Genomic DNA, 19509 nt, shown 5'->3' on the forward strand with positions numbered 1-19509 from the left:
GTGCCCCTCACTCCCCACCCACAGCCCCCTGCCCCCCCAGTGCCCCTCACTCCCAACCCGCAGCCCCCTGCCCCCCCAGCCCTGCCGGTGCCCCTCACTCCCCACCCACAGCCCCCTGCCCCCCCAGTGCCCCTCACTCCTGACCCGCAGCCTCCTGCCCCCCAGCTCCGCCGGTGCCCCTCACTCCTGACCCGCAGCCTCCTGCCCCCCAGCTCCGCCGGTGCCCCTCACTCCCAACCCGCAGCCCCTGCAAGCTTGGCCCCTCTCTTTACCTTCCTAGCTACAACTCCACAAACTTTCCCTTTTAAAGATGAACTCCCCCCCCCACCCCCACATCTGCAAATGGGGGAACATCTGACACCGACTCCTTAAGGCATGAATATAGCGGGTGGGGGCGGGGGGAGGGCTCGGAGCCAGGACTCCTGGGTTCTCGCCCCGGCTCTGGGAAGGATGAGTCCATGGGTCAGACTGTCCATTGTCCACAGGGTGGGGCTTGGCCTGAGTGGCACCTTCCCCCCCCCATTTCCTGTTCCTGCCATGGCTGCCGAGGGTCACATAAACAGCTGGTGAAAAAACCCCACCCTCCCTCCCAGAGCCGGGGAGAGAACCCAGGAGTCCTGGCTACTGGCCCCCCTGCTCCCCTCCCGGAGCCGGGGAGAGAACCCAGGAGTCCTGGCTCCCGGCCCCCCTGCTCCCCTCCCGGAGCCGGGGAGAGAACCCAGGAGTCCTGGCTACCGGCCCCCCTGCTCCCCTCCCGGAGCCGGGGAGAGAACCCAGGAGTCCTGGCTCCCGGCCCCCCCCGCTCTCCTCCCGGAGCCGGGGAGAGAACCCAGGAGTCCTGGCTACTGGTCCCCCTGCTCCCCTCCCGGAGCCGGGGAGAGAACCCAGGAGTCCTGGCTACTGGCCCCCCTGCTCCCCTCCCAGAGCCAGGGAGAGAACCCAGGAGTCCTGGCTCCCGGCCCCCCCCGCTCTCCTCCCGGAGCCGGGGAGAGAACCCAGGAGTCCTGGCTACTGGCCCCCCTGCTCCCCTCCCGTAGCCAGGGAGAGAACCCAGGAGTCCTGGCTACTGGCCCCCCCCCCCGCTCTCCTCCCGGAGCCAGGGAGAGAACCCAGGAGTCCTGGCTACTGGCCCCCCTGCTCCCCTCCCGGAGCCGGGGAGAGAACCCAGGACTCCTGGCTCCCAGCCCCACCCCGCTCTCCTCCCGGAGCCGGGGAGAGAACCCAGGAGTCCTGGCTCCCAGCCCCCCAGTTTAGTGTCTCGCCGATCGCACTGTGGCCCCCAAACCAACCTACGCCTAAAATCCACCAGCCCCGCATGAGAGGGTGGGGCTAGAACAGGGCCCGCCCCCTCTGAAGCCCCGCCCCCACATGAAATCAACCCCCCCATGTGTTACCTCATTCCACTTCCTTAGAAAGCTGAGTAAATCCCACTTTATTTTGGGGGGGGACACCCCAACTCCACATCAGCTCGGGGGGGGGTGGGAGTCCGATACCCCACACACTGTCCCAGCTCTGTGGCGGGGGGGCCTGGAAATTACCCCCCCAATTTTCCCCCACCCCCGAACTTTGGTTCAACAGCGAATCGCAACAATCCCCCCATCCCCCGTTAAATTCGCCTTCAATATGAAGGTGAAAGCCCGGCGCCCAGTGATGACCTCACAAAGCAGCCCCCCCCACTGCGTCCCCCAATGTCCTGCCACTATGACCTCACGGCCTGATGACCTCACAGGCCCCAAAAGATGACATCACTGGACTCCCCATGCAGATCGATGACATCGCCCGGCTGGATCCTGACTGTGACATCACAGCTGCTCCTGATGACATCACGAGGCAGTCCCTGGGGGATGACATCACCCCCGGTTCTGGCCCTCCCGAGTCTATGACATCACTGGGCAGCCATGACATCACCACTGTCCACAGTCACTCTTTGGCTTCATGGCGGGGTAGCCCCAAGATTATAGGCCCCCCCATGGTGGGGGAGGGGCCTAGAGATTCAAGTAGATGCCGGGGCTTGGGGGTGGGCTTCTGGCGAAAGGGTGGCCATCTCGCTCCTGGGGCGGCCATCTTGGAGACCAACTGCAGAGTGGCCATCTTGGATTCTTGATCACCCAGCTTCGGAGACCAGCCATCTTGGTCACCCCAACCAGCAGTGGCCATATTGGGAGCCCCCCCCCCCGACCACCAACGGGCAGCCATCTTGGGACCGGACGGGGTCCAGAGCGCTACCCGGCAACCAAGCAAGAGCAGCCATCTTGGGAGCCTGAAGTGCGGCCAACGTGGCCATTGACAGAAGGGCCTGTCGGCCATCTTGGGACTCGGCCACAGGGCGGCCATCTTGGAACCCTCCACCAATAGGCCACGCCCCCCCGACATTCTCCCTGCTGGGGGGGGAGGGGCAGGGGTCCCCCAAGTTCTGGGTTCGAGACCTGCCCCTGCAGCGCAGTCCGGGTCCCGTTGGTACCCCGGGGCCCGGTTCGTTCCCAGCTCTGGGGGACCAGGCTGGACGCAAGCCCTGAATCGGATCAGAATCGGCCCCCGGCAGCCCCCCCGGATGGGGCCGTTTTGTTTTGGATTCGCAGGTTCTGGACGCTGGAGAGAATCTTCTTCTGGTGGCCGGCCAGGGTCACCCCGATTCGGAGCAGGTCCCTGAGGGGGCAGAGGATGGGGGGTTAGCAGCCCCCCAGCCCTGCCGGTGCCCCCCACTCCCGACCCGCAGCCCCTGCCCCCCAGCTCTGCTGGTGCCCCTCACTCCCGACACGCAGCTCCTGCTAGCCCAGCCCTGCCCCCGCAGCTCTGCCGGTGCCCCCCACTCCAGACCCGCAGCCCCTGCCCCCCAGCTCTGCCAGTGCCCCTCACTCCTTACCCGGAGCCCCTGCCCCCCAGCTCTGCTGGTGCCCCCTACTCCCGACCTGCAGCCCCTGCCCCCCAGCTGTGCCGGTGCCCCTCACTCCCGACCCGCAGCCCCTGCCCCCCAGCTCTGCCGGTGCCCCTCACTCCTTACCCGGAGCCCCTGCCCCCCAGCTCTGCTGGTGCCCCCCACTCCAGACCCGCAGCCCCTGCCCCCCAGCTCTGCCAGTGCCCCTCACTCCTTACCCGGAGCCCCTGCCCCCCAGCTCTGCCGGTGCCCCCTACTCCCGACCTGCAGCCCCTGCCCCCCAGCTGTGCCGGTGCCCCTCACTCCCGACCCGCAACCCCTGCCCCCCAGCTCTGCCGGTGCCCCCCACTCCCGACCCGCAGCCCCTGCCCCCCAGCTCTGCCGGTGCCCCCCACTCCCGACCCGCAGCCCCTGCCCCCCAGCTCTGCCGGTGCCCCCCACTCCCGACCCGCAGCCCCTGCTAGCCCAGCCCTGCCCCCCCGAGCCCAGCCAGTGCCCCCCGCCCGGCGGCCCCGGGGGTCACTCACTCGCTGGAGATCTGGCGAAGCAGCTCGAAGGAGCCGAATCCGGCCGTGGTGAAGTTTTCCTCGTAGCAGCCCATGTTGATGGCCTGGAGCCAGTCGCGGACCGAGCCGAAGGCGGCGTAGTGGGGGGCCCGCTGGTCCAGGAGGGGGTGGGATGGCCTGGGGGCAGGGGCCGGGTTCATGTCGTTATACAGGGGCTGCTCTGCTCCAGACTGGGGGGGTTTATCCCATGAGGGGGCAGGAATTGGGGGGGCAGCTGGAGGCCTGCCCCGGGGAGGTGCGGTAGGACCCCAAAAGAACGGGGGGACGGGGGCGAAGGGAGCAGATGGTGCGTAACCCCGCCATTCCCTTTCCCCAACGCCCCCCAGTCCTGCCCAGGGCCCAGCCACTCTCAGCCCCCATATCCCAGGACCCCTATCCCTGCCGCAGGCCCAGCCACTCTGATCCCCCCCATATCCCAGCCCCCCATCCCTGCCCCCGGCCCAGCTGCTCTCAGCCCCCCTATATCTCAGCCCCCCATGTCCCAGCCCCCCAGATCTCAGCCCCCGAGGGTCTCACCCCCCGCCGTCCCGGGCGACGATGCGCAGCGTGGCCGGGTTGCGGATCAGCTTGTCGAGGGAGCCGACGATCTGGGCGAAGCGGGGCCGGGCACTTCGTTCCTTCTGCCAGCAATCCAGCATGAGCTGGTGCAGCGCCGTGGGGCAGGCGGCCGGGGGGGGCAGGCGGTAATCCTGCTCGATGGCGTTGATCACCTGCGAGAACGGCGCAGCTCAGACACAGCTGGGGGGGGACTCAATGGGGACCCCTCGCCCGGCGCCGAGAGGCGCCCACCTCTGGGGCGGGGCGGCCGGTTACAGCCAGAACTGCTCTGACCCAGCCCATGGCGGAGGGGGGGAGGCTCGCCGGGGGGGGGCGTACTCACGTCCTGGTTGGACATGTCCCAGTAGGGCCGCTCCCCGAAGGACATCACCTCCCACATGACGATCCCGTAGCTCCAGGCGTCGCTGGCCGAGGTGAACTTGCGGAAAGCGATGGCCTCGGGGGCCGTCCAGCGAATGGGGATCTTCCCGCCCTGGGGAGGAGGGGGGTGAGAGAGTCCTGGCTCCCACCCCCCCCCCGCTCCGATCACCCAGCCCCTGCTTCCCTCCCAGAGTCGGGGAGAGAACCCAGGAGTCCTGGCTCCCAGCCCCCCCCGCTCTAACCACCAGTCCCCACTCCCCTCCCAGAGCTGGGGAGAGAACCCAGGAGTCCTGGCTCCCAGCCCCCCCTGCTCCGACCACCCAGCCCCTGCTTCCCTCCCAGAGCCGGGGAGAGAACCCAGGAGTCCTGGCTCCCAGCCCCCCCCGCTCTAACCACCAGTCCCCACTCCCCTCCCAGAGCCGGGGAGAGAACCCAGGAGTCCTGGCTCCCACCCCCTCCGGCTCCGACCACCCAGCCCCTGCTTCCCTCCCAGAGCCGGGGAGAGAACCCAGGAGTCCTGGCTCCCAGCCCCCCCTGCTCTAACCACCAGTCCCCACTCCCCTCCCAGAGCCGGGGAGAGAACCCAGGAGTCCTGGCTCCCAGCCCCCCCTACTCCGACCACCCAGCCCCTGCTTCCCTCCCAGAGCCGGGGAGAGAACCCAGGAGTCCTGGCTCCCACCCCCTCCGGCTCCGACCACCCAGCCCCTGCTTCCCTCCCAGAGCCGGGGAGAGAACCCAGGAGTCCTGGCTCCCAGCCCCCCCTGCTCTAACCCACCAGCCCCAGCTCTCCTCCCGGAGCCGGGGAGAGAACCCAGGAGTCCTGGCTCCCAGCCCCCCCTGCTCTAACCACCAGCCCCCACTCCCCTCCCAGAGCTGGGGAGAGAACCCAGGAGTCCTGGCTCCCTGCCCCCCCCGCTCTAACCCACCAGCCCCGGAGCCGGGGAGAGAACCCAGGAGTCCGGGTGCCCAGCCCCCCTGCTCTAACCACCAGCCCCACTCCCAGAGCCGGGAGAGAACCCCGGCGTCCGGGCCCTACCAGGGAGCTGGTGTAGGTGGGGTCGGAGGAGTTCTCCTCCAGGAAGCGGGAGAGGCCGAAGTCGGAGACTTTGCAGACCAGGTTGCAGTTGACCAGGATGTTGCGGGCGGCCAGGTCCCGGTGGACGTAGCTCATCTCGGCCAGGTAGCGCATCCCCGAGGCGATGCCCCTCAGCATGCCCACCAGCTGGATGGGCGCGAACTGCCCCTCGTTCAGCTGGGGGGGAGATGGGGGCGGGGTCAGCGCAGGGGGCGGGGCCCCAGGGGCAGGGGTGGAGCCGCAAGAGGGGGCGGGGCCTCAGAGGCAGTGGTGGGCCTGGGGGCGGGGTCATAGTGGCAGGGGTGGGGCCCCAGGGGGTGGAGGCGGGGCTACGGAAGCAGGGGCTGGACCCCGGGGGGTGGGGTCGCAGAGGCAAGGGCGGGGCCCCAGGGCGTGGAGGTGGGGCGACAGGGACAGGGGCTGGGGGGCGGGGCTACAGAAGCAGGGGCAGGAGCCCGGGGCTGGGGTCACACAGGCAGGGGCAGGGCCCCAAGTCGGTGGGTGGGATGACAGGGGCAGGACCCCACAGGGTGGGGTCACAGAGGCAGGGGAGGGGCCCCAGGGGGTGGGGCCAGAAGAGCATTGCACTGCTCTAGATGGGTGGGGGCACAGCATGTGGGCGCTTTTGGGTCCCCCCTGTAGTTCAGGGGCCCCTGCCCTGGATTCCAGGGTCTCCTGTACCCCAAAAAAGAACCCAAGGACCCCATTCACCATGATCTGGGTGGTTTGGGGGGGTCCCTCCCCCCATACTGGGGTCCCCCATACCCGCAGGAAGGAGTCAAGTGCCCCGTTCTCCATGAACTCGGTGAGGATCATGACCGGGGTGCTGCTGGTCACCACCCCCTCCAGCCGGATTATGTTGGGGTGCTCGAACTGCCCCATGATGCTGGCCTCGCTGAGGAACTCCCGGCGCTGCCGCTCCGTGTACCCCCCCTTCAGTGTCTTGATGGCCACGCAGCTCTCCTTCTTCCCGGGCACCTTCAGCCGGCCCCGGCAGACCTCCCCGAACTCCCCTGCCGAGGGAAAGGGGGAACGAGACAGAGAGAGAGAAAGAGAATGAGGCGGGCAGAAAGAAAGAAAAAGAAAAGAGATGAATGAGAAAGAAAGAAAGAAAGAAAGAAAGAAAGAAAGAAAGAAAGAAAGAAAGAAAGAACAAGACGGGGAGAAAGAGGGAAAGAACCAACGAGCCGAGAGAGAAAAAGGAGAGAAGGAGGAAGCGAAGGAATGAAATGAGTCGTTTGTTCAGCGACAGAGGATATCTCGCCGTTTTGACGCACCGCGAACGTCGTGACACCCCCTGGCTTCACCGCGCCTGCCAATGGCAGGAGACGGGCAGCTGCCGGGTGCCAATCCCGGGCACTAACTTCAAAGAGGCTTTGCCGGAGCCTGCCGGGAGGCTGGCAAAACGCTAGGACCCCGATCTGGGAGCCACCGGAGCCATGAGCCCAAGGGGTCCCTGGCTCCATGCGGATTCGGCTGAGAAGCGACCAATTCATTGGCCTGGTGGGGGCGACATGTCCGAGAACTTCTTAGAGAACGAACCAGATTTCTAATCATCCTTCCCGTCCTTGACATGGCCCAGCCGATCGGGGAGCCCAAAGGCTGGGGGCGCTTTAAGGGGACCAGCGCATTTGGCATCTGGGTAACCAGGTGGGTCGAATGATTAGAAATAACCACCCGTTTTTGGGGGATTGCCCCAGCTGAGCAACCGCAGCATGGGCCCCCCCGCCCCTCCAGGACCCCGGTCGCAGGGACGGTGGATTTGGTGGAGCAGAAGCCATGAACTTGAGAGGGCAGGGGGTTGGTGGCTCAGGGGCAGTTTGGGAGTTCAAGGACCGGTTTGGGGGTTCAGAGGTGGGTGTGGGGGTTCAGGGGCTGGTTTGGGGGTTCAGGGCTCACCGGCTCCGATCACCTCCTCGATTTTCACGTAGGAGATGTCGATCTCTTTGGCGAATTCCCGCACGGCCTCATTGGGGTCCTCGTAGGTGAAGGGGTCGATGTAGAGTTTGGTGCCTGGGGAGGGAGCACCGGGGGTGGGAGCGGTTAAAGCCAAATGCCCCCAGACGCGGACCCCACCGGCCACTCACCCCCACCCCCTCCTTCTGCCCTGCCCCCCGCCAACCCCCTCACCCACCCCCAAACCCCACCCCTCTTCCCTGCCCCCTGTTCCCCCCCACTCACCATGCCCAATGAGGTACTGGCTGTGTTTGTCCGAGTATTCAGGGTCGCGGCCCCCTGCCCCGTGCTTCCTGCCGGGGGAGGGAGACAGAGTTGGGGGGCAGCCAAGAGATACCCCGCCCCAAACACCCCAGGGGAGGACGTGACTGGACCTGCCCATCCCCATCCCTCCACCCCCGCCAGACCCCTCCCTGCCCCCCAAGCGCCCCCTCCCACCCCCACACGCTCCGGGGGGGTGGGGGGTCTCACCTGACACAGATCACAGCCACTGCCACCACAGCCAGCACCAGCAGGGCCCCCACGGCGGCCGCCCCCACGATCAGCCCCAGCTGCTCCGCCCGGCCCCCCGCTTCTGGGGAGAGAGACGCTGTCAGGGCGCTGCCCTGGGGTGGGGGGGTCAGGTCAGCATCCCCCCCACTAACCTGCCTGGCTCAGTGGGAGAGACTACCCGGCCTGGCGGGCACCGAGAAGCCAAAGGGCCTGGGTGGGGAAACTGAGGCAGGGCACCTGCTGTACTGGAACAGGCCACAAGGGGGGTACCACACTCTGATCTGCCCACGGGGGGCAATGGGAGCCAGCCCCTGGGATGCGGGGGCAGATCGTGGCAGGCGAATGGGGCGGCGCAAGGAACCCAGATGGCAGATGGGGTGCAGCAGCGCTGCCAGGCAGTGGAAAATCGTGTCTCCACCCTCGCCGGCAGCCTGCCATCACGGACAACTTGGTATCCATGTGGACCCTTCCTCCTCGTGCAACCTGGCATCCCCGTGCAAGCATCCTGCTTATGCAACCTGGCACCCTGTGCAACCTTCTTCCTCGGGCAACCTGTCACCCTCATACAACCTTCCTCCTCGTGCAACCTGGCACCCCCAAGCAACCTTCCATCACGTGCAACCTGGTACCCACATGCAATCTTCATCCTTGTGCAACCTGGCAACCCCGAGGAACCTTCCACCACGGGCAACCTGGCACCCCCGAGCAACCTTCCTCCTCGTGCAACCTGGCACCCATGTGCAACCTTCATCCTTGTGCAATCATCCTCCACGTGCAACCTTCATCCTTGTGCAACCATCCTCCACGTGCAAACTTCCTCCTTGGGCAACCTGGCACCATCTGAACCTCGCCCCTGGGCCCAACGCCCTGGTTGCGTCTCCCGGGGCCCGCGTGAGTGTCGACGATGGTTGGATCCAGACGCTCCGGGGGAGATTCAGGCCTGAGGAGGGCTGGGGGGGGGGGGCTGGGCCAGAGCTGGGGGCGGCCGGGGGGGTCACTCACCACTGCCCTGCACGGGAACGAGGAACTCCGGCCCGAAGTCCCCGTAGCCGGCCTCAGAGCGGGCGCGGACCCGCACCCCATAGGACGCCCCACGGCGCAGCCCCTCCAGTGTCACCCGGGCCTCCGATGCCTTCACAAACATGGGGGACTCCCCGCTCGCCGCGCCCTGGGGGGGATAAATGGGGGATCGGTCCCGGCTCTGCAGCGCAGACACCTCCCCTCCCGCTCACTGCCCCCCCCGATCCTCCCCTCAGCCCCCCACATCTCCCCTCCCGATCCCCTCCCCCTCCCACAGCCCCCCACCTCCCTCCTGATACCCTCCCCCTCCCACAACCCCCCACACACCTCCCGATCCCCTCCCCCTACCCCCTTACCCGATCCCCTCCCCCTCTCACAGCCCCCCTCCCAATCCTCTTCTCACCCTCCCACAACTCCCCTCCTGATCCCCTCCCCTGGTCCCCTCCCCCTCCTGATCCTCACCTCACCCCCCCACAAACCCTCTCCTGATCCCCTCCCCCAGTCCCCTTCCCCCAACCACAATCCCCCTCCCCCAGTTCTGTCCCCCTCCCACAGCCCAAATCCCAATCCCTCCAGGAGCCTCCCCCCACCGCCCCCCTCCGACTCCCCCCCACTCACCTTCTCGTAGTATTTCACCTCGTAGTCCAGGATACGTCCGCTGGGGGGCTGCGGCACCGGCCAGCTCAGAACCATCCCAGTTGGGGAGAGAGACCCCTGGACCCTGTCGACGGGCAGGGGCACTGGGGGGAGACGGCACATCAGGGCTGCGGTTCGGGAGCGGGGGGCGCCGGGGGGATGTGGGTCGGGAGCGGGGGGCGCTGGCGGGGCTGCGGGTCGGGAGCAGGGGGGTGACGGCGGGGCCGGGGGGCTGCGGGTCGGGAGCGGGGGGCGCCGGGGGGGATGCGGGTCGGGAGCGGGGGGCGCTGGCGGGGCTGCGGGTCAGGAGCGGGGAGCGCCGGGGGGCTGCGGGTCGGGAGTGGGGGGGTGCCGGCAGGGCCGGGGGGCTGTGGTTCAGGAGCGGGGGGCGCTGGCGGGGCTGGGAGAGCTGCGGTTCGGGAGCGGGGGGGTTCCGGCGGGGCCGGGGGGCTGCGGGTCGGGAGCGGGGGGCGCTGGCGGGGCTGGGAGAGCTGCGGTTCGGGAGCGGAGGGTTCCGGCGGGGCCGGGGGGCTGCGGGTCGGGAGCGGGGGGCGCCACTCACCGTCCTTGCTGGTGGTGACGTTGACCAGCTCGGCCTGGGGCGGGTTGGGGCTCAGGTCCGACACCCCGTTGACGGCCTGGATCTCGAAGGTGTAGGTGACGTAGGGCAGCAGCCCCTGGACCGTCACTCCCGGCTCCGCCAGCCCCACGGCGCCGGGGGCCAAGCTCAGACGGGCGCAGCGCCGGCAGGGCAGCCCCTCGGGGCACTCGGAGCAGAGCACGTTGTAGGTCACGTCCCGCCGGCCCCCGCTCTCCAGGGGCTCGCTCCAGGCCAGCGCCACCACCGAGCCGTTGAGCCGGGCCACGATGCTGCGCGGGGCCGACGGGGTTGCTGCGGGGGCAGGGGCGAGAGAGATAGAACCCAGGAGTCCGGGGTCCCAGCCCCCCCCGGGTCTCACCTCCCAACTGCCACTGCCCTCCAAGAGCTTGGGAGAGAACCCACGAGTCCTGGCTCCCAGCCTCCCTGCTCTAACTCCCAGCCCCCCGCTCCCCTCCCAGAGCCGGGGAGAGAACCCAGGAGTCCTGGCTCCCAGCCCCCCCGGTCTAATCCACCAGCCCCCACTCCCCTCCCAGAGCTGGGAGAGAACCCAGGAGTCCTGGCTCCCAGCCCCCCCTGCTCTAACCCACCAGCCCCCACTCCCCTCCCAGAGCTGGGAGAGAACCCAGGAGTCCTGGCTCCCAGCCCCCCTGCTCTAACCCACCAGCCCCCACTCCCCTCCCAGAGCTGGGAGAGAACCCAGGAGTCCTGGCTCCCAGCCCCCCCTGCTCTAACCCACCAGCCCCCACTCCCCTCCCAGAGCCGGGGAGAGAACCCAGGAGTCCTGGCTCCCAGCCCCCCCTGCTCTAACCCACCAGCCCCCACTCCCCTCCCAGAGCTGGGAGAGAACCCAGGAGTCCTGGCTCCCAGCCCCCCGTGCTCTAACTCCAGACCCCCACTCCCCTCCCAGAGCTGGGAGAGAACCCAGGAGTCTGGGCTCCCAGCCCCCCGTGCTCTAACCCCCAGCCCCCCATTCCCCTCCCAGAGCTGGGGAGAGAACCCAGGAGTCCTGGCTCCCAGCCCCCCGTACTCTAACCCCCAGCCCCCCACTCCCCTCCCAGAGCTGGGGAGAGAACCCAGGAGTCCGGGCTCCCAGCCCCCTGCTCTAACCCACCAGCCCCCACTCCCCTCCCAGGGTGACTCACTGGTGCAGGGGGAGCCGGGCGGGTCGGCGCTGGCGCGGAAGTACCCGTTGCGGCAGGAGCAGATGGCAGAGCCGGGCGCGGAGGAATGGCTGTAGGGGGGGCAGGGCTGGCAGGAGCCCTCCCCCCGCGTAGCCTTGAAGGTGCCTGGGGCACAGGCTGGCGAGACAAAAAGGGTCAGACGGCTCCTTCCTGGGAAGCAAAGGGTTAAACCGCCCCCAGGCCCTCCCCCGCCCCAGAGGTGGGCGCATCTCGGCACCACTTGTCCCCCCTTTGTGTCTGCTCCCCCCCACATAGTTTGGATTCTTTCTCCGCCAGCCTCTGGCTCTGGGGGGGCCCTGGCCAGGTGTTCAAAGGTCCCGTGTCCCAGAGGCGCCTCTCCCAGGGGGCGGCTGGTGCGGGGGGTGGAATGGGGTGTTCCCCACAAGCCCCGCGTGTGAGGGGTTGGATTGACCCTACCGCTCCCCAGGGAGAGAACCCAGGAGTCCTGCCCCTCACCCCAATTTGTGGCTAGATCCCAGCACCTACTTCCTAGACCCGCCACTGGAGAACCCACAATTGTTCCCTCCCAACCTGGAACCCAGGCATCCGGGGCCCCCAGAACCCAAGTATCCAGCTGCTCCAGAACCTGAGCCACCAGAGCCCCCCGGAACCCCAGCGTCCAGCCCCCCACCCTGGGAACCCCAGTGTCTGGCACCCCCAAACCGTGCCATCCATCCCCCCTGAACCCCAGCATCCATCTCCCATTGTACCCCGGTGTCTGGCCCCCCCCAGGACCCTGGTGTCCACCCCCACACACAGAACCCCAGCATCTGGGCTCCCACCCTGGGAACCCCAGTGTGTGGCACCCCGAAATCCTGGCATCCAGTCTCTCTGAACCCCAGCATCTGACCCTCCCCCAGAACCCAGGTTTCTGCCTCCCCATCCCAGGAACCCAGGCATCCGGGCCACCTCGGAACCCCAGCATCCACCCCCCACCTCCCCGCAGAACCCCAGTGTCCGGTCTCCCCCCAGAACCTCCGCCCCCCTCAGAATCCAGGCATCCACGTCCCCGTCCCCCCCAGAAGCGAACCCGGCCGCCCCGCCGAACCCCGGCGTCCGGGGGGCCGCACCTCGGCACTGCGTGTTCCCCTCGGCGGATTGGTGCCCGGCCAGGCAGCCGCAGCCGGCGGGCGCGTGCTCGGCCCAGCGCCCGTCCTCCCGGCAGTACATGCTGAGGGGCCCGGGCCCCTCCGGCCCGGCCCCGGCCACGCAGGTGCCGGCCACGGGCGTCACCAGCTCCCGGGGCACCGTCTCCGGGAAGGCGGCCAGCCGGGCCACGGCTCCGGGGCACTTTTTGAAATAGAGCCGGACGCCGAGGAGCGCCATGCAGGCTCCCTGGTCCTGGAAGGCCACGTAGAAGCCGGCTTTGGCCAGCGGCCCCAGCCGCAGGGTCTTGACGTTGACCTTCCCCGTGGCCTCGGCCCCCGGGCGCTTGCGGGTCAGGTGCTCGGCCGCCACCGTGTCCACCTTGACCCAGGGGTTCTCCAGCCAGGGCGGGTCGGTGGCCGTGGCCAGGTCCCGGTCGGCCTCGTAGAAGAAGACGTTGAAGGTCTCCTTGCAGGCGCGGGCCGGGCGCGGGAGGGAGAAACACTCCACCACGGTGTAGCGCAGCTCGGCGTAGACGTGGGCCGCCCCCCGGCGGGGCACGAAGCCGCTGCGGAGCCAGGCCTCCCGGCCCGGGCCCTCCACCGCGCACACCTCGAAGGTCCGCACCGAGTGCTGGCGCTCCTCGTCCAGCCCGCTCAGCTCCTCCCACTGCCGGGGGGCGGGGGCGCCGAGAAAGGATGGGGAGAGGGACAAGATGGGGCGCAGGGGGGCAGAGAACGGGGAATGCAGAGACGGGGAGCAGAGAGCAGGCGATTCGGAGATGGGGTGCAGGGGGGACAGAGAGATGGGGTGCAGGGGGAGATGGGGGGATGGGGTGCAGGGGGAGATGGGGGGATGGGGGATGGGGTGCAGGGGGAGGAGATGGGGTGCAGGAGGCAGAGAACAGGGAATTCAGAGATGGGGGAGACGAGGGGCAGGGGGAGGAGGCGGGGGCAGAGAGCAGGCGATTCGGAGATGGGGTGCAGGGGAGCAGAGAGATGTGGGATGGGGTGCAGGGGGAGATGGGGGGATGGGTGGCAGGGGGAGGAGATGGGGCGGGGGGACAGAGAGAGGGGGATGGGGTGCAGGGGCAGATGGGGTGCAGGAGCAGGAGATGGGGCAGAGAGCACGTGATTTGGAGATGGGGTGCAGGGGGAGAAGAGGGGATGGAGTCCAGGGGGGAGGGAGAGATGGGGGGATGGGGTGCAGGGGGAGGAGACAGGGGGCAGAGCACAGGGATGGGGACATAGTTCAGTCAGTGGGGTGGCCAGACACCCAGCACCCCCTATTCCTCCACATACCCCCCCAAACCTCCCCACATCCCCTCCCTCCCAGAACCCACCGCACTCCCTACAACCTGGGATCCCCCCTTCCCAGCCTCCCCCATCTCTCAGAGCCTGCGACCCGACCGGCCTCCTCCAACACAATACTGGACCCCTCTCCCCAGCCCCCTTCCCCCCACATCCCCTTCACCTGTCCCTGCTTCCCGCCAGCCCCCTCACCTGGCCATCAGTTTGGGGGTACGTCGTCCATTTCAGATCCGATGTCTCCAGCCTGGTGTTCAGCAAGGTCTCTGGGAAACAGAAAAAGTGATGAGGGGAGATGAAAAAAGGGGGGCCCTGCTGGTCTGGAGTGAAGGGCAGAGAACCCAGGAGTCCTGGCTCCCAGCCCCCCTGCTCTAACCCACCAGCCCCCGCTCCCCCCCCAGAGCCAGGGAGCGAACCCCTGAATGCTTTCCCATGCAGTCACAATTCTTGTCCCCCAGACCCAGGCTCATGGGTGTTGTGGGGTGGTGAGTGTTGGGTCATTACAGGGTGAATCTGAGTCTACTTTGGCCGAGGGTCTGACCCGGGGGGGGCCGTGTACCCCAGGGGTATACTGAGGCCTTCCAGGGGGCACAGCAGCTCACGGAGATGCCTGTCTCGCTTTCCCGCAGGCTCCTTCGCACGGCTCTGGTGCTGCACGCTCGCACGGCCGTGCGAGGCGTCTGTCCCACTCCATGGCGTGTCGGGCCTGGGGGCCACACGGGGAAACCAGCAACTGGCCGGGGACTGGCTGCTCAGGGGGGCGGGGAATGGGGCCTGGGGCCTGTCCCCTCTAGGGGGCGCCGGCTCCCATCTGGCCCCAGCTCCAGCCCCCCACATCCCCTCCTGGGCCTCCTGGCTCCAGCTGCCAGAGCGTGACCCCTCCCCCCGAAATCTGTGTTCTCCTCCCTCCCCGTCCCCGGCTAAATCCGAGCCAGATGTGAACGAACTCCCAGCCTCTGAGCCTGCCCGGTGTTCAAGCAGGGGGGGGGGGGGGGGGGCTGGGAGCCAGGACTCCTGGGTTCTCTCCGGATTCACACCCTACTCCATGCCAGGGCCAAGAGGGAACCCCGGCCCAGCTGCCTTGGGCTGCGAGTTCGAATGCTGCCAGCCCCACAAAGAATTGGGGGTGGAAGAAAGGGATTAAATCCCTGGGCAAGGACAGGTGTTCCCACTTTATGGGACTAACACTGAGAAGAGAACCCAGGAGTCTGGGCTCCCAGCCCCCCCTGCTCTAACCCACCAGCCCCTGCTCCCCTCTCAGAGCTGGGGAGAGAACCCAGGAGTCCTGGCTCCCAGCCCCCCCTGTTCTAACCCACCAGCCCCCACTCCCCTCCCAGAGCCGGGGAGAGAACCCAGGAGTCCTGGCACCCAGCCCCCCTGCTCTAACCCACCAGCTCCCACTCTCCTGCCAGAGCCGGGGAGAGAACCCAGGAGTCCTGGCACCCAGCCCCCCTGCTCTAACCCACCAGCCCCCACTCCCCTCCCAGAGCCGGGGAGAGAACCCAGGAGTCCTGGCACCCAGCCCCCCTGCTCTAACCCACCAGCTCCCACTCTCCTGCCAGAGCCGGGGAGAGAACCCAGGAGTCCTGGGCTGAAAGGCTGGAGGACAAAGGGATGGAGCAAAAGACAGAGGCAAAATCCAGGAGTAAGATAAATCTGTAAAGGGCTTTTGGGGGGCAGGGGGAAAGAAAGAGCGAGACGGGGGGGTTAATGAAGGAGAAAAGATTCACCAGGAGCTGGGCGGCAGGGAGACAAAGTTTTCAAAGGCAAAAATGTTCACTCAGCAGAACAAACCCCGAGGAAGAAAGAATGAAAAAAAGAGTGGAAGAGGGTGGGTGGTGGGGTTGTTGTTGTTTTTCTTGTTTTCCTTCACATTTCTTTCCAGGCCTGTTTTCTTTTTCAACAAGCCAGCTTCCGCGCGCTGCTCCTTTTCTGCAGCAGATCTTCAGAGAAAGAAAGAAAGAAAGAAAGAAAGAAAGAAAGAAAGAAAGAAAGAAAGAAAGAAAGAAAGAAAGAAAGAAACTTTTGGAGATGGAAGTGAACTTTTCCAAGCCCACTTTGTGTTAGTGTAAAAAACACAGTCAATCAAACCTCAGGGGAGAGCTGAGCAGACGGGATGGATGGCTGCAACCCCCCCCAACCCAACCCGCCAGCCCCCACTCCGCTCCCAGGGCTGGGGACAGAACCCAGGAGTCCTGGCTCCCAGCCCCCCTGCTTTCACCCAACAGCCCCCACTCCCCTCCCAGAGCCAGGGAGAGAACCCAGGAGTCCTGGCTCCCAAAGACACGGAAACCTGCCCAAACCTCCCCAATTTCCACTCACCTTCCACTGCCTGAGTGAGGGGGATCCAGAGACAAAGCAGCCAGACCTCCATGGCTCGGGGCAATCCAGAATTCCTTGGCAGGGGAAAAGCTGCTGTCGGGAAATCCTGATCAACCAACCGGGCGGGGGGAGAAAATTCCCAATCGGGGAAACTTTACTCCAGAAAAATAACCCTTCGGCCGGAAAGCTTGGCCCCCGAAACCGCCTTGATCTGGGAATATTGAATCCCCCAGATTGTCCGCTATATGGAAGGACTCAGCTACCCCCAGATAGCCTGAAAATTCGACCCACAAGAATATTTACGTCCTAATAAATGACCGAGTCTGGAAAAGATTAACCTGTGAATAAATTTCTGGTGTGGAAAAATCAACTCCCTCCCTCCCCAATTTTTGGTAATCTAGAGGAAATTCTCCCTAGGCTAACAAGCAGATTAGCCCCCCCCATGTCTTTAATCTGGAAGAACGAATCCCCCAAATGCCTTTTGTCAAGCACAAAATGGACACCCCATCTTCTCCTCGTCTAGAGGGAAACAATCACTTTTTCCCCAGTCTACGAAAATCGAAACCCCAGAATGTCCCTTAAACTCAAAACCTTTTAATCCTCCATTTTGGCCTGGTCTAGGAAGTTTGAACTCTTCACATTTGTCTGACTCCCTGATTCCCCCAACTCTAGAAAAACCCTGGTTTTCCCTGCCCCAATCCAAGAAAAAAAAACACCAGAGTTCACTGCCAATCTAAAAACAATGACCCCAGATTTCACTCTGATCCAGAAAAAGTAAACCCTGATTCCCCCCCATTTACAAAAAAAATAAATCCAGCTTTCACCCTGGTCCAGAAAAATTAAACTGAGATTTCTACACAATCTAGAAAAAAAATAAACCCAGATTTTCCCCAAACTAGAAAAAATCAAACCCTGATTTCACCGCCAATCTAGAAAAATTAATCCCCAATTTCACCCTGATCCAGAAAAAATGAACTCAGATTTCTCTCCAATCTAGAAAAAAATCAAACCCTGATTCCACCGCCAATCTAGAAAAAATGAACCCAGATTTCACTTTGATCCAGAAAAATTAAAGCCCAATTTATCTCGAATCTAGAAAAAAATAAACCCAGATTTCACCCTGATTCGGGGAAAAAAACCAGATTTCACCCTGGTCCAGAAAAATCAAACCTAGATTTCTCCCCAATCTGGAAAAAAATAAAACCAGATTTCGCCCCAAGCTAGAAAAAATCAAACCCTAATTTCACCGTCAATCTAGAAAAAATGAACTCAGATTTCACTCTGATCCAGAAAAATTAAACCCAATTTCTCCCCTATCTAGAAAAAACCCGATTTCTTCCCAATATAGGAAAAAACCCAGATTTCACCCTGATCCAGAAAATTTAAGCCCGGATTTCTTCCTGATCCAGAAAAGTTAAACTGAGATTTCTTCCCCTCTAGAAATATTAAATCCCGATCTCACCCCAAACTAGAAAAATAACCCAGATTTCTCCCCAGTCAAGGGGGAAAAAACAAACCCAGATTTGCCTGCCAATCTAGAAAAAATAATCTCAAAAATAAGTTTCTGGGGGGCAGGGGGTGGGGGTCAGGTTTCCCTACAAATGTCGACTCTAGCAAATCAGTGGAGCTAAACTCTGTCCGTCTAGCAAAATCGAATTCTCCAAAACTTTCAGAGTCTGGCAAAAAGTTGATTCTGGAGAAATTCCTTGAGCTGGGTTCCCCTAAAATGTCCGGCGTCTCGGAGCTCCGGAAAAGTCCTGGGTCTAGAGCAGTGGGTCCGGAAACCTTCCGCGTCAGGGACACTTTGATCCCCAGAAAAGGGCCTGGGTCGGGAATAGCTGGTCCGGAAATAATCCCGCGCCGCGGACAATGGGCAAGTCCAGAAAAATGAAGCAGCCCCCAGGAGGACTAGGGGCGCTCCCACAAGCCGGTCCCAAGTGGGGTGAAGGGGTCTGGCTGGGCTGGACCCCCCAGCCCCATGGACAAAGGAAGCAATGGGGGGGACCCCAAGATTTTTGGAGGCAGCTGGAAAAAGAAGGAAAGAAAAAAAAACCAAACTAGCGTCCAGGCAGGGGGAAGGCGTCAGCGCTTGGCTCAGGAGTTTGTCCCCCTTCCAGCTCTTTGCAAGAAGAGCCCCCCAATTCCTACCTGGCCCCACCAAATATGCAGAGCACCCCCCAACCTTTGTGAAAAGTACTGCCAGACTAAGCAAAGCCGAAGCCAGGTGTCAGTGGACTAAGCAATTGCTTAGGGATCCACGCAGCTCAAGTGGGACCCAAATATTTAGGGACCGCCCCAATGGGCTAGCACGGCCTCTGGACAGTGAGCCCCCCTTCCCTCACACCTGGGCCTTGCCTCCCCAAAGCTTTGCCCATAGTCACTGCCCTCAAAGGGGACCCCCCAAATCTTGCTGAGAACCCCCTCAAACTCTTGGCAGAGCTGTTGTCCCCCCTTCCCCCTAAATCCCGCCCACCCTGAGCTGGGCAAAAGCAACGCTGCACCCCTAAGCCTTGGCTAAAATCCCCCCAAACCTCTGCAGCCCCCCAAAGCCTCGTCCCTCCAGGGGGACCCCTAGATCTTTGCGCGAAGCGACCCCCCAAAAACACTTTCCAGACCTGCAAACTCTTTGCAATAACTTTCTCCTCTCTGCCCCCCACCCGGCCCCAGATCTGGGCACAACTCAGCCCCACCCCCAAAAATCTTGTCCCCCCCCAGAATGAGTCTTCGCCCTGCCCGACAGCACCCTGAGATCCTGGCTGGGGAGGACCCCAAATCTTTGCAAACCCGACCCCCCCAGCCCGCAGCCGCAAGCCGCTACCCCGGGACCCTGCCCTGAGGTCCCGGCTGCAGATCGGTGGGGGCTGAACATCCCCCCCCCTTCACTCCCGCCCTGGGGCTCTCCCCCCCAAAAAAAAACACCCCGCGCAGCCCGCGAGTTACCCCCGCTCACCCCGGGTAGCGGCTCGCAACTTTCTCCGTCCAGTTGCGGGAGGGAGGGGAGGGGTCTGCGGGAGGGGCGGGGTGTGGGGGGGCGGGAGGGGGGTACGTAGGGCTGTGTGTGTGTGTGTGTGTGTGTGGGGGGGGGGGGGGGGATTGCTGGAGGCGGTGCTGTGTGTACCGCGGCAGCGCGATGTGCTGTGCTGTGTTGTGTGGAGTGTGTGTGTGTGTGTATATGTATAGGGCTTGTTGCAGGCTCCGTGTGTGTGTGTGTAGAGGGGTGGTTGGAGGTTGTGGTGTGTGTGTTACAGGGGTTGTTGCAGGCTCTGTGTGTGTGTGTAGACGGGTGGTTGGAGGTTGTGGTGTGTGTGTTACAGGGGTTGTTGCAGTCTCTGTGTGTGTGTGTAGAGGGGTGGTTGGAGGTTGTGGTGTGTGTGTTACAGGGGTTGTTGCAGTCTCTGTGTGTGTGTGTAGACGGGTGGTTGGAGGTTGTGGTGTGTGTGTTACAGGGGTTGTTGCAGGCTCTGTGTGTGTGTG

General features: G+C 64.4%; 1 protein-coding gene across 1 annotated transcript; it reads right to left on the reverse strand.

Moving 5' to 3' along the window:
* Nucleotides 1-1386: 1386 nt before the first annotated feature.
* On the reverse strand, nt 1387-19052 carry EPHB4 (EPH receptor B4). Its single transcript, XM_038386157.2, has 17 exons — nt 18986-19052; nt 16036-18060; nt 13909-13979; nt 12391-13075; nt 11282-11437; nt 10101-10430; nt 9521-9642; nt 8885-9050; nt 7862-7964; nt 7616-7683; nt 7334-7447; nt 6200-6447; nt 5396-5611; nt 4322-4471; nt 3958-4151; nt 3403-3558; nt 1387-2646 (listed from the first exon to the last, which is right to left on the reverse strand). The coding sequence occupies exons 2-17, from the start codon at nt 16085-16087 to the stop codon at nt 2523-2525; spliced, it is 2955 nt and encodes a 984-aa protein (XP_038242085.1). The 5' UTR covers nt 16088-18060; nt 18986-19052; the 3' UTR covers nt 1387-2522.
* Between the last annotated feature and the right edge of the window lie 457 nt (nt 19053-19509).

This window comes from Dermochelys coriacea, chromosome 28 (genome assembly GCF_009764565.3).
Source record: "Dermochelys coriacea isolate rDerCor1 chromosome 28, rDerCor1.pri.v4, whole genome shotgun sequence".
Lineage (NCBI taxonomy): Eukaryota > Metazoa > Chordata > Testudines > Dermochelyidae > Dermochelys > Dermochelys coriacea.